This window comes from Barbus barbus (genome assembly GCF_936440315.1).
Source record: "Barbus barbus genome assembly, chromosome: 41".
NCBI lineage: Eukaryota > Metazoa > Chordata > Actinopteri > Cypriniformes > Cyprinidae > Barbus > Barbus barbus.
Window position 1 is genome coordinate 15,863,108 of NC_136719.1, and position 13,157 is coordinate 15,876,264.

Genomic DNA, 13,157 nt, shown 5'->3' on the forward strand with positions numbered 1-13,157 from the left:
TAGACCGCGTAAATTAAATGTTCTATTTTATAAAGTTTATATAAGAACGCTTAAAACGCTTCTGAATGAGTTGAAAGTGGTTACGTCTGCATATTCATAGATGTTTATCCAATCAGAGTTGCGTATGCAAATTTCCAGGACAGGTGCGCAGCCTCACAGTGAAGTGAACCTGTTTTATACAAAACCTATAACGAACAGTCAAATAGGTAAAGAACATGATAACAAAGAAGACGGAACCGGGTTAATGTGTCGCAGCTTAGCCTATCTTACCTAAACGTATTACCCTCGGACTCGGAGACTATTTTTAACCAGCTTCAAATGTTAGACATCTTGACCAACTTCGAAATTCTTGCATGAATAAAAAACCGCTGAATGCTCGTGGGGCCATGAAGTTTAATCGATAAATGAAAGTAAAAGATAGACGATGGAGATAGATTCGGTGAGAGTCGAGTCGAGTCTGTGGATCGGTAATAAGCGGTACAAGGCTTTCCTAAGCGGATGGTACTTCAGCTGGACTGAGATCGACAAGAGGAACCGGGAGAAGAAAACAAGTACGACATTCATTATCTTTCTAAACACACCTGAGGCTCTAGGTTCGGATGCGATCGAGGTGCTCCGCACTAAGTTTAAGACAGTTGTTTGTTATTTAAATCAGATAGCTTGGTAGAAATATTTGGTTTACATCTTGTGTCTACATTTCTTAATCGGTTAAAAAGCTATGTAGGCTACTCAAGATTGTGGGTGTGCTTAGGGTGTATGACAAAATCACATGGTAAAGAATGCTCCTATACTGAGGTAATTGTTCGCTGTGAATGTTATTTGCTTTAAGTCACTATTATATGTAGCTATATGAGTAACCGCAAAACCATTTAAATGCATTGAATTATTATTCGATTAAAGGTGCACTCTGTCATTTTGTGATAATTATAAACGCAACGAATAACACTTTTGAGAAATATAAAAATTATGTTTACTCACATAGGATGAAAACTTTTTTTTTTGTATAAGCAGGTCGCCCCTTCTTGGACGATGCCATGTTGACATCACACGACCAGCTGTGCTTAATGGACTGTGTTACTAATATTATTAACAATAATGTTTAATATTATAAGCCCAAGTCAACCGCTTTTATTTTTAATAAGTAACAAAAAAAATTGGATGAAAATTTTTTTAAAATAATTTGCTTTAAATGACTGGTATTGGGATGAAGAAGAGCCATTGAAACACAAGTGCACCTGACATCAGTTGCTTAAAGTCACCATTATTCTGGTAGATAATTAATTGCAATATAATAATTCAAATGCATAATGTACCATTATTTTTTATTAATGGCACGGGCAGTCATTTTCTGCTCATTATAAACACTGCTCGAAGAAATAAACAGCACTTTTGAGAAATTATTTACTCGCATGAGATGAAGCTGTCTTCTAAAGAAAAAGACCACCTTTGTACATAATGGACTGAGGTACTGATATTAATAACAAAAATATGTTTAATAATATAAGAGCCCAAGTCAACAGCATTTACTGTTAATAAGTAACAAGAAAAAAACTGTTAATAATTAGTATTTGGATGAAGAAGAGACATTAAATATAAACAAAAACTTATGATCAAAAACATACTGACTGTACCTTTGACACATCAGTCGCTTATATATAGATGATTAACCACCATATAATGATTTGATGCTCAGTGTATCATTATTATTAGTTTAATCATTGACAAGAAATTTAGAAAAAACATTAGTCATACTGTGTGCGCTATATTCATAGTTCTATTTTAACTTTGCTTTAAAATATAGATGTTGCAACATAATCCAGAGACAGAGCTGGATTGGATTCAATAGAATAATCCAAAAACATATAAGTGTATTGCTCAGCGCTCAGCTGGTGAATGAAAATAATGTTTAAAAGTCCTTCCTTACAGGCAATTTGTCTTTGTCTGCATTCTGACAACTAGGGCTGCAACAACTAATCGATAAAATCGATTATTATCGATTATGAAAATCATCGACAACGATTCTCATTATCGATTAATCGGGTCTGCCCTACAGTGCACGTCCAACTTCAGCTGGTTAGTCAAATTACGGCACTGAATAATGCATTTCTATGGACAAAATGCATCTAAAAATAGTGGAGGAAACAGAATGAGATTCTGCCGGAGAAGCACGTGATCCAAGCTGCCCAAAACATGATAATTCTTTATTTTAAGCTTTAAGTTAATGCATAAGAGTAATGGCTTGCCCTGTCAGGCGCTTTGACAGATGCGTGTGCGTCCTCAGCGCAAAAACGTTCAGTTTACGGTCATATCCTTATCTATAAATGCCACAAATTCACGCGAGCATTTCCATTTTTGCATAAAGGTCCGTCCTGACAGTCTGTGTTAAGTTTAAAATACCGAATGAGCGGCGGGCGCGCGCACGCGCGTCAGACGGACAGAACACAGTAGAGAGGGAGACAATTAATAGGCTTTTCAGCGCAAACATATCCATTGTGCTGAATTATCTGTTGTTGAAAGTTAATTTAAGGTTTAAAATAAATTAAAATATTTTATGAGAGTAGGAACTTTAAAGGGATAACAGCGTGTAATTGTCTGTCTGAATATAAACATGAGATGCTCCATAACGGCCTTTTACAGGATAAAGAAATGACGAGGTGACTGTGATCAAAGTAGTTCCTGCAGAACATTACTCTTACCTGTTGGTTAACACTGAGTTTGTGTTTTTATTCGTCTTTACTATTATCTTTATTATTTTAATTTTTAATAGAGGTTTAAAGTACTATATTCAATTTTTACAATGCTTAACAAATTTATGTAAGTTTTTTAACAATGTGTTTATGTAAGGTTTGTGCCACTGCTGCTCTAAAGTAACAGTATTGGTGATAACCAAAATCATTTTTCGGCTTTCTGTACTGGTTAGTACTCCAATATGTGTAAGCTCTTTAGTAACAGTAGTAGGCTATTTTTAATGCTATAATATCATTATTGCTGTTATCTATGAAAGAAAACCAGAGCACTTATTTTTTTTTTGTATTTTTTATTTGAGTATTTTTTTTCGCGATACCCAATTGCAGTCAAAAAGTACATAAACAATACCAGAAAGAATGCAAGCTGTTATGAGGACATTTTTTATTATTATGTCCAATAAATGACAATAACATTTTTAAATTTAAACAAATTTTTGACAAATTTCTAAAATATGTTTTCTCTTTATTATGATAAGTGGTCTAATAAATTAAGCACTGTATGTTTTCATAGCATTCAGTTGTCACGTTTGTTTGAAGGACATTGGGCAGAATGCGGAATAGTGTTTTTTTTGGTCAATATTTTTTTAATCCGATTAATCGATTAATCGAAAGAATAATCGGCCAACTAATCGATTATCAAAATAATCGTTAGTTGCAGCCCTACTGACAACCTCAAAACAAGTTGAACAGCACCAGCCAGGCTTGACAATAAACACAGTATACCTTGAACATAAAAGACGTCTGCATAAAAAAGGCCTAGAATGGTGGAATGTTTCTTGAGAATGTGAGAAACGGGTATATCACTTATGCAAGAGTGTAAAGTGTCTGTCTGTTGTTCTTAGTTTCAGTGCCAGTGTCAGAGGTGATTGGGGTGAAGGAGGGTCGAGTCGAGATCCAACCCCAGAAGAAAGGAGAAGACACTGACCTTGATTTTACTTGTAAGTTTCTGAAAGGGAATTTTTTTTGTATAGGGGTCAAATACAGTGATGTTAGACTAAACATGTTTTTGTCTTTTTCGTATCACAAAAGTATTCTATGTGAAGCGCAGCAGCAAAGGAAACGGTATTGGAGCGCCGTGGAGTCTGGGCAGGACCCAGTTCTGCTGTCCAAGCCAGGGCGTCCGGGATCAATGGATCACTCAGCTCCGAACCGCACTCAAAACCCACAGTATGTAAAGCAGAAAATAACACCCTTAATCATTCATCCAGACTCATTATTCTCTAATGACTGATTAACATCTCTCCCTTCATCTGCTTCTCCATTATCAGGCCCCTCGCGTCCTCACAGGTTGTTGGTGTTCATTAATCCTTTCGGAGGAAAGAAGAGGGGGAAACAGATCTTTCACTCTCTAGTGGCCCCTCTGTTTGAGCTGGCTGGCATCAGCTCTCATGTTGTCGGTAAGATACTGAGACTCTATCTGTACCGTTCAATGACTGAGCAGTTATCAATGTCCCTCTGCTTGGTCTCTGATACACCGTGCACGTCAGGTAGTACAGTTCTCAAGTAACATCTGTAGATCTTTATCGAGACTTGGGAAGAGGTCTCAATTAGCAAAGTTATATAATCGAATGAAATTGTGACAAAATAGCATGTCCCTATTAATAGTTTTCCTTATTTATTTATTTTATAGTCTATTTTTACTTTTATAACTAAATATGCAAATATGCAAGGGGTTATTTCATCATTGTTACAAAAGATTTCTACTTCAAAAAAATTAAATTAAGATTTCCTATTCAAAAAATTATATTTCGTATACAGTTTTTACTGTATTTTTGATCAAATAAATGCAGCCTTGGAGAACATAAATAATAATTAACTTTATTTATAAAAAAAAAAAAAAAATATATATATATATATATATATATATATATATATATATATATATATATATTTGTTTTCTCTATTTTGAATGGTGTAGCATTTGTTTAATTATACGTATAAATGTGTGTGTGTGTGTGTGTGTGTGTTAAACATGCAAGGGAAAGTATTATATATATCCCTAGCATGTTTAATTATTATTAATAAAAATGATTTATGATGATAGTTTATTATTATTTATGATGATTTTGTTTTTTTTAAGTATGAAATAAGTAAAATAGTTTTTGTTCATTTGAGTCATTTAATGCAATTTAATAAATGTCATTTTTGCATTGGTTTTGTGAACTGAAAATTCATACATTCAGCAACTTGCTTTTTCAAAAGAGTAATTTAATGTAATTTAATAAATTAAAATTCTGGACTGGCTTTGTGTGCTAAAAATTCATACATAGAACAACTCTCTTATTTCAAAAGAAAGAAAACTAGGTTTCACCTTATATAACCTCATTAAGAAAAGATACAGAGTGATTTGAAATAAAACTGGGGGATGTTTCTTGTTTTTAGTGACTGAACGAGCAAATCAGGCCCGAGACTACATCCTGAAGAAAGACTTAACAGGGTTTGATGGGTAAGTGATCCTTCAGTGGTCATTCCTTATGAATAAAGATTCAAGAATGTATGGTAACAATGGTGTCATTGTAATAATTCATGTCACATGCGCCCTGTCCTCCGTATTTTGTTGCTAATACAGAAGTGTTGCCTAAATACCTGCAAGGTAATCGTACAAATATGCGTCACTATATTTCGATCAAGTCTGCTGATAATACTCTATATTTAGGTTTTAGGGGGTTATTAAAAGATCTTACGTATTTTCAGTTACATCTTTTTTCCCGTTCAGAGTCATATGCGTGGGTGGAGACGGCATGTTTAGCGAGCTGCTGCACGGTGTGATTGGACGAACCCAGCAGGAGGCGGGAATTTCAGAACATGACTTGACCATAAAGCTGCAGCCGTGTGACCTTCACATTGGCATTATTCCAGCAGGTGAACGTTTGCATAGCTCCGTGACTGATATGTGTGCAGAAGAGGGTGGCGATTGTGGTCTGTTTATAGCATTGACGCATGGTTTAGATAGTGAGAGGAGTGTTAGTTTACCTCCCTATGTTTACTCTTCTCCACAGGCTCTACAGATTGTGTGTGTTTCACTACCATAGGCATAAATGACCCTGTGACATCGACGCTGCACATCATCATTGGTAATCTGCACATCATCTTTAACGGGTGTCAAAATTTCCATTTTTTAAGAGATGTAAACAATAAAATGTCGGTCAAGACTAGACTATATATCTCCATCTTTTTCCTTTTTTAACTCACCAGGAGACTCTCAGCCTCTGGATGTGTGTTCTGTCCATTATCAGTCAACACTGCGTTATTCAGTCTCTATGGTGGGCTATGGTTTTTATGGAGATGTTTTGGCAGAGAGCGAGAGGCACCGCTGGATGGGCCCTTTTAGATATGATTATTCAGGTATTTATGGCACGAGTCAACTGTCTTTAAATCACTTGAAAATATTGTTTAGGCTGAATACTGATATGTAGGTCAACACTTATTACTCACCTTAATACAGATAATCATAATGGTGAGAGGAGAAAGAGACCTCAATCCCATCTCTGCTCATATTCCCATGTCTGTTTGCTCTGGTTGTAGGTTGTATGGTGTATTTGTGTAACAGGAGCTATCCGGGACTGGTGCAATATATCCCTGCTGATTCCCATATCTCTAGCCCAAGGGACAACACTCGCTGCCTGTCAGGGTAAAGATTTGCATTCATCTTTTTACCTGGAAATCAGATTATAAACATTTTATTTGCATATATAACAGTAAAATAATTTTTTGCATATATAATAGTGAAATACAGTGAAATAACTTAAATAACTTTAAGGAGCATTTTAAATAGGTTGTATGGTCAGTATTTCCTGTTCTGTTTTTGACCTTGGGAACAGGTTGCTAAAACCCTAGCAACAGTGCAAATTCCCAGGAACTGGAAGGATACGACTAACTCAGAACTTTGTATGAACATTAACAAATCCCACATGACTGATATGGATAGACTAGTGTTGGGCTCATATGTATGGATATTAGTGTACTGATTAACAACATAACACAAGTGACTGGAATTCCTCAGTGTTTTTCTGAAGTGGGGATCCTTCCGTAGGGTCGTTACCATGACCGCTCAAGCAATATGATCTCGAATGATGGAAGAAGAGTAGCTGGTGAAGTGCTAGTTACTAGTCTCAAAGGTATAATGCGTTATGTGTTATTTATTTTTTATTAAAACTAACACAACATTCAGAATCAACACTCACAAAGCGCCTAATGTGAGTTAAACTAGCTTTATCAAGTAATAATAATAATAATTAATAAGGATGAATAAAAATAACTTTTTACATTTTAATACATAACAATTAATAAAAAATAAATATATACAGTAAGAACTCAATAAAAATGTGTGTGTGTGTATATATATATATATTAGGCTTTTGTGAGTTTTATGAAAATATAAATAAAGTTTGTATAAAAAAGTATTCAATACATTAAAATAATTACAAATAAAATGTATTTATAAATATACATTTTGATAATGTTATACATACATACATATATATGTATGTGTATGTATGTATGTATAACATTATCAAAATGTATATTTATAAATACATTTTATTTGTAATTATTTTAATGTATTGAATTCTATTTTATACAAACTTTATTTATATTTTCATAAAACTCACAAAGGCCTAATGTCAGTAAAATTGGATATATAATTAAGAAATTATGTTTTACATTTAATAAATAGTAGTAGCAATAATAATAGTACTAAATATGAATTCATAATGAAAATAATAAAAAAAATAAATGAACAAATAAAAATAATACATTGAAAATCAATGGAAATGGAAATTAAATTGACAAATATTATGTTCATGTTTATTTATATTTTTTGTGTACTAATACTAATAAATTTATCTTTTAATTTTTTTATGTTTTTTAACCTGTATGTGGAATTGCATGCTCATTAGCAAAGATAGCAGGATTTAAATAGCATACTTTTTTGGGGGGGGGGGGGGGGGGGGGGGGTTTGCATCAGACTAATATCCACTATTAAGAAAGGCAGTCCTATGGAATAACTCCGTCTTGGTTTGTACAGCTTCAATAAATGTTTTAAAAGCATGTTTGCGTGCGTATTTGTAGGTGCCGAGTATGTTCAGAGAGCAAAGAGACGCTGTTCCCCCACTTTGACAGCTCCAGTTCCCTCTACAGCACTAATGTGAGCCAGTACAGCAGTGAGTTAGAGGGTAAGACCATCTGCTGCCTGTTTGTATAATGATTGTCTGTGTCATCTCATTAGAGAACTATTACTGGGATCACACTGTGCTGTGTGTCTCTATGGGGTTCATATGTTGTAAGTCTGTATTTGACCGTTGTCATGTAAGTACCAAAGTGTGCTTGGGTAAACCTATAGTACAAAGACATTATGCACTTGTGATGTAGACTATTAAGAGTTATTGATTAAATGGTTTTAGGATCTTGAACTTTTTATTATTGTTTTTATCTCAGGTGAGTGGGTGACTGTTGAAGGCAGGTTCAAGTGTATCTCTCTCACCTGTATTTCAAGCTCATGTCCACGGAGCCCAAAGGGTCTTTCACCATCTGCCCACCTGGCCGATGGGACGGCAGACCTCATCCTGGTGCGACAAACAAACCCTCTGGGTTTTCTCACATACCTTCACAGGCACACAAACACACAGGATCAGGTAAAACCAAAAGACATTCAAGAACATAATCTCTCAGCTAAAAGTTAAATCAGTCAGAAAAACAAAACTTCTATATTTTCAGTTTGACCTGCCCTTCATTGAAGTTCATCGTGTCAAGGCTGTTCGGTTTTTTCTACCCCCTGGAGAAAAAGAGGAGGAGGTGGGTGAGGAGGGTGATCGAGAAATGCAGGCCTCCTCTGAGAGAGTACTGGAGGATCCTGAGAAACTGAGCAGTAGTAACATTGCAGGTCACTCACAGCCGCATCTCACAGGGAGGAAGGAGAGAGGAAGTGTGACAACGAGTAGAGTAAAGAGACGAGGCTTCGTGTGTGGCCCTTGCTGCACTGAACCTCGCTCGATATCAGTGTGGAACTGCGATGGAGAAATTCTACCTCACACCGAGATCTCATGCAGGTACTGAGATCAGTCTGCTGAGCAAATCTGAGCTATTTAATTGGAGAAGCATAGCTAACATGCAAAAAAAAGTCAATTTATGTAATTTTAATCCAGTTACTCAGTAGCAATTAGCATGAAAAAACTCAATCCTGCTATTAATATAAAGTAATAACATATTACAATTCAAAAGTTTGACGTAAGATTTGAAGATCTTGGTGATCTTAAAAAATCTTAGTAAGAGTTTTTTTTTTAAAGAAATAATTTTTTTCAGCAAAGATGAATTAAATTGATTAGACATTTGTAATGTTACAAAATATTTCTATTTAAAAACATTTAAAAATGCTGCTATTTTGAAGCATCAATAATAATTCTACATCAAATTAAAGAGACACTGAAGACTAGAGTAATGGCTGCTGAAAATTCTGCTTTGTATCCCAGGAATAAAAAAACATTTTAAAATGCAGTCAAATATGTGTGGGTGACATACACGATTAAACAGTAGAAATTTGTAAACCAGTACAGATTTTTTACTATCTTCTCTATCGTGGTTACACGCTCACGTGACACTGCTGTGCTACGTGGTCGTGAAAACTTATGGTTTGCACGCATTTTAAGCATTGTGGTTTAAAAACAAGTTATTTTAAGCTGTTGAAATGCAATCAGCAGCGAAAGCAAACTCATTTCACTATATGCGCGCACTGTCAGAGAAACTGTTTATTAGAGGCGTGTGAAGACGGAGCTCATAGAGCGCTGGAGTATTGAACAGAGTTATTTTTGCCACTTTATAGGATTTGAACGGTTAAGTAAACACTATAATTTAGGTCTTAAGTGAAAGAAAGCAGCTGAGGGAAAGAAAACATGTAACAGTACATTGGAGCTGGGCAGCTCTTAAAGTCCTTAAATATTCCTGCTGTCTGTCATTCATATTAATCAAACAACAAAAGAGAGAATATCTCTCACTGTTTTTCACTAAATCACTTTTGTAACTTTAATAAGAAGAAAATAGATATTTAATTTACACAGTGAAAAATATGCAGTGTTTTATATTGTAATGACTCAGCAGTCAGCGCTAGGCCTGGGCCGCGAAAGAAAACGGGGGGGGTGGCGCCCCTTCGTAGACCTTCGGCAACTACATGCGGTCACCCGCAAGGACTCATATATCCGCTGCCGCGCATTGACGATGCGTTGGATTATGTAGCTGGATCCTGTTGATTCAGTTCTTTGGACTTGCGCAGTGGGTATTGGCATGTAGAGCTGGCATCAGAGGCCTGGCCCAAAACTGCGTTTACTATAGGGCAAGGACTGTGGCAGTTTAAGGTGATGCCCTTTGGACTGTATAATGGCCCAGCCACCTTTGAGAGGCTGATGGAGCGGGTCCTTAAAGACATTCCCCGCACCTGCTGTGTGGTCTACTTGGACGATCTGTTGGTCCATGTCAGAGACTTTGACCAGGCTGTCCACAACTTACGGGAGGTCCTGACAGCCATCCGTAGTGCCGGGTTACAGTTGAACCCTGCCAAGTGTAACCTGCTCACCCGCCAAACGCAGTTCCTGGGGCACGTGGTTAGCGAGAGCGGGGTGGCTACCGATGCAACAAAGGTGGCCGCGGTGAGGGACTGGCCCCCACCAACCAACATCACTGAGCTGCGGAGCTTCCTGGGCCTGGCCTCCTATCACAGGAGGTTCGTCAGAATCGTCAGAGATTTTGCAACCATCGCCAGCCCCTTACATCAGCTGACAAACAAGGGTCGGCGGTTTGGGTGGTCTGAGGACTGCGTGGCGGCTTTCCGACAGTTAAAAGCCGCTCTCATCTATGCTCCTGTCCTGGTCTACCCTGATCCCAATCAACCTTTCCTTGTGGACACTGATGCCAGTAACGTGGGGGACGGGGCTTTACTCTCCCAGAGGGGGGAGACTGGAGAGAGAGTGGTATAGCTGCAGCCTTAGCCGCCCAGAAAGAAACTACTGCGTCACACGGCGGGAGTTGCTAGTGGTGGTCCTGGCGGTCCGTCACTTCAGGCCCTGCCTCTACCACGCTAGCCTCACCTGGATGCTGAACTTCCACCAGCCAGAGGGTCAGGTGGCAAGGTGGCTGGAGATCCTCCAAGAGTATGACAACGCTCTCACGCGCCATTGCAGCAGTACCTAGTCAGGGCGCCCATGGAGAGGATCGTTGTGGACATCTTGGGTTCGTTCCCCGTCACAGAGGCCTGCAACCGCTTTGTCCTGGTAGCTATGGACTATTTTACGAAGTGGCCAGAGGCGTATGCGGTGCCAGATAAGAGTGCTTCCACGTCAGCGCAACGACTATTGGACAAGATGTTCGCCCGGTTCGGGGTGCCGGACGAACTTCATAGTGACCAGGAGTGGAACTTTGAGAGCCGGTTGTTCAGTGAGGTCTGCCAGCGGTTGGGGGTGAAGACAAGAACCACTCCCTTCCACCCTCAACGCGATGGACTTGCCATTTTGACCAGTCAGCACCAGAGAGACTGGGACCAGCATCTGCCCCTGGTCCTGTGGGCGTATAGGACAGCAGTGCAAGAGTCAAGTCAGTGCACACCGGCGGCGCTGATGTTTGGGAGGGAGTTTTTTGGATGTTTGGGAGGGAGTATTTGTTTAGAGTTGATTTATGCGTTAAGCAAGATGGTTGGGTTTTTGCGTTAGCAATGTTATGTGTGTTTATGGTCAATTTAGTTTGGGTGGGTTTGGTTTATTTACTGCCGTTATGTAAAAAGTGTCGCTGTTACCGTCACAGAGAGAGAAATGTGTAGGGGAGGGACTTGGCAAAATGGCCTTGCCGGAGCGAGTTCCAATTCTGTGTTCAAAACAAAAGCAGAAAGAAGACTGTGCTGCCTCCAGCTGGTTTGTTCTGTCTGTGCTTCTGCTCACAGAGACACTCAGGGTCGTGCTGTATATGGGACACGAGTGCTCGCACTTTCCGCTAGCCAAGTTAAAAGTCGCGACGCGTAGATGCTAGCACCCCGCTAGCAATTAGTTTAGTCACAGTTTAGTAGCCTAGCCTAGCTCTGGTCAGTCCCACGTTCTATAGCACAACAGCCAGTTGTTACAATATATTTGATTACTTTATACAATGTAGCATTTCATCTTTATTTGTTCTACTGTACTTTTTGTCCTATTGCTTGTAATTAGTTTCTTATTCTTATTTAATAGCTGACTATTTACTTATCTTCATTGAGCTTGAGTTTAGTTTTTTTGTGATATTTAAAGCAAAAAATAATATTGTGAGATATATTGTTACCATGACATAAAATTACTCATATCGTGATATAAGATTTTGGTCATATTAACCCACCCCAACAGTCAAATAGAAAACACTAATTATAAATTGTAAAAATATTTCATAACATTGTTTTTTTACTGTATTTATGATCAAATAAATGCAGCCTTAGCTTGGTGAGCAATAGAGATTGCTTTTAAAAACAATAAAACACATTTTTCCGACCCCAGTCATTTGAACAGCACTTTACCTGTTTATCTGGCTCCAATGAAGTAAACAAATCATATGAAATTTGATTTATGACATCAAGTAGATTTATCTGGCTCCAATGAAGTAAACAAATCATATGAAATTTGATTTATGACATCAAGTAGAAGTTTAGGAGTTTGAAACCAAAACCTTTGCATCTTCTCATTTGAATTTTTCCTGATATGACTCTCTCTCTACAGAGTTCATGGCCAGCTGGTGCGTCTCTTTGCCAGGGGTGTCGAGGATTCCACAATGCCATGAAACCAATCTAACAAAAAAGATGTGATCAACCTAACAGATGACCTCTTCATTGCACTCTTCGTGAGGACTTTAATGGAAGGGAGATCAAATATTATGTAAATAATATGTATGATGGGTAGTACAGTGAAGCAGGAATGTCATTTAAGCTCATTTCATATTTGTTAGCGCAATATTTCAGCCGTTCCTATATTTTCATGGAAATACCGAGAATAGTGATATCATTAACACATTTGGGTGATGGATCAATTTTAGATCTGTCATAATGTTAATTTCACTGATTTTATAGCTTTTTTGCAGAGCAAAAAAGTAATTATGCAATGCTTTAATGCAGTCTGACAGGTAATGTTAAATGTTTTTGTCAAGTTTATTTAATAGAGGTTTTGCACATAAGTGAGAGCACTGGTTGTCTGTCTAGGGCTTGTACATGGGAGTGACATGGGAGTCACAAACAGAGTGAATGACATGTTTTAAGGGAGTGGACTCATTCCAGTCACCAGTCTAACAGCTCTGCTCGAATGTGCATGTACAGGATGTCAATGGGTTTATTATTGTTCAAAATCATGAATTAATGTGTGTTTGTCCAAATAAAGTGTCATGAATGTATACAGAACCTTGATATGCTTGAAAAGTTGT

The 13,157-nt window shown here is 37.7% G+C and overlaps 1 protein-coding gene across 1 annotated transcript; it reads left to right on the plus strand.

Annotated features, from left to right (window-relative positions):
* Positions 1–136: 136 nt before the first annotated feature.
* Positions 137–13,139, plus strand: LOC306860253 (ceramide kinase-like). The gene is made up of 13 exons (XM_079401855.1): positions 137–551; positions 3,590–3,685; positions 3,777–3,914; positions 4,016–4,144; positions 5,130–5,193; positions 5,464–5,609; positions 5,747–5,821; positions 5,943–6,092; positions 6,273–6,378; positions 7,818–7,921; positions 8,184–8,380; positions 8,463–8,794; positions 12,464–13,139. The coding sequence occupies exons 1-13, from the start codon at positions 425–427 to the stop codon at positions 12,522–12,524; spliced, it is 1,725 nt and encodes a 574-aa protein (XP_079257981.1). The 5' UTR covers positions 137–424; the 3' UTR covers positions 12,525–13,139.
* Positions 13,140–13,157: the final 18 nt, after the last annotated feature.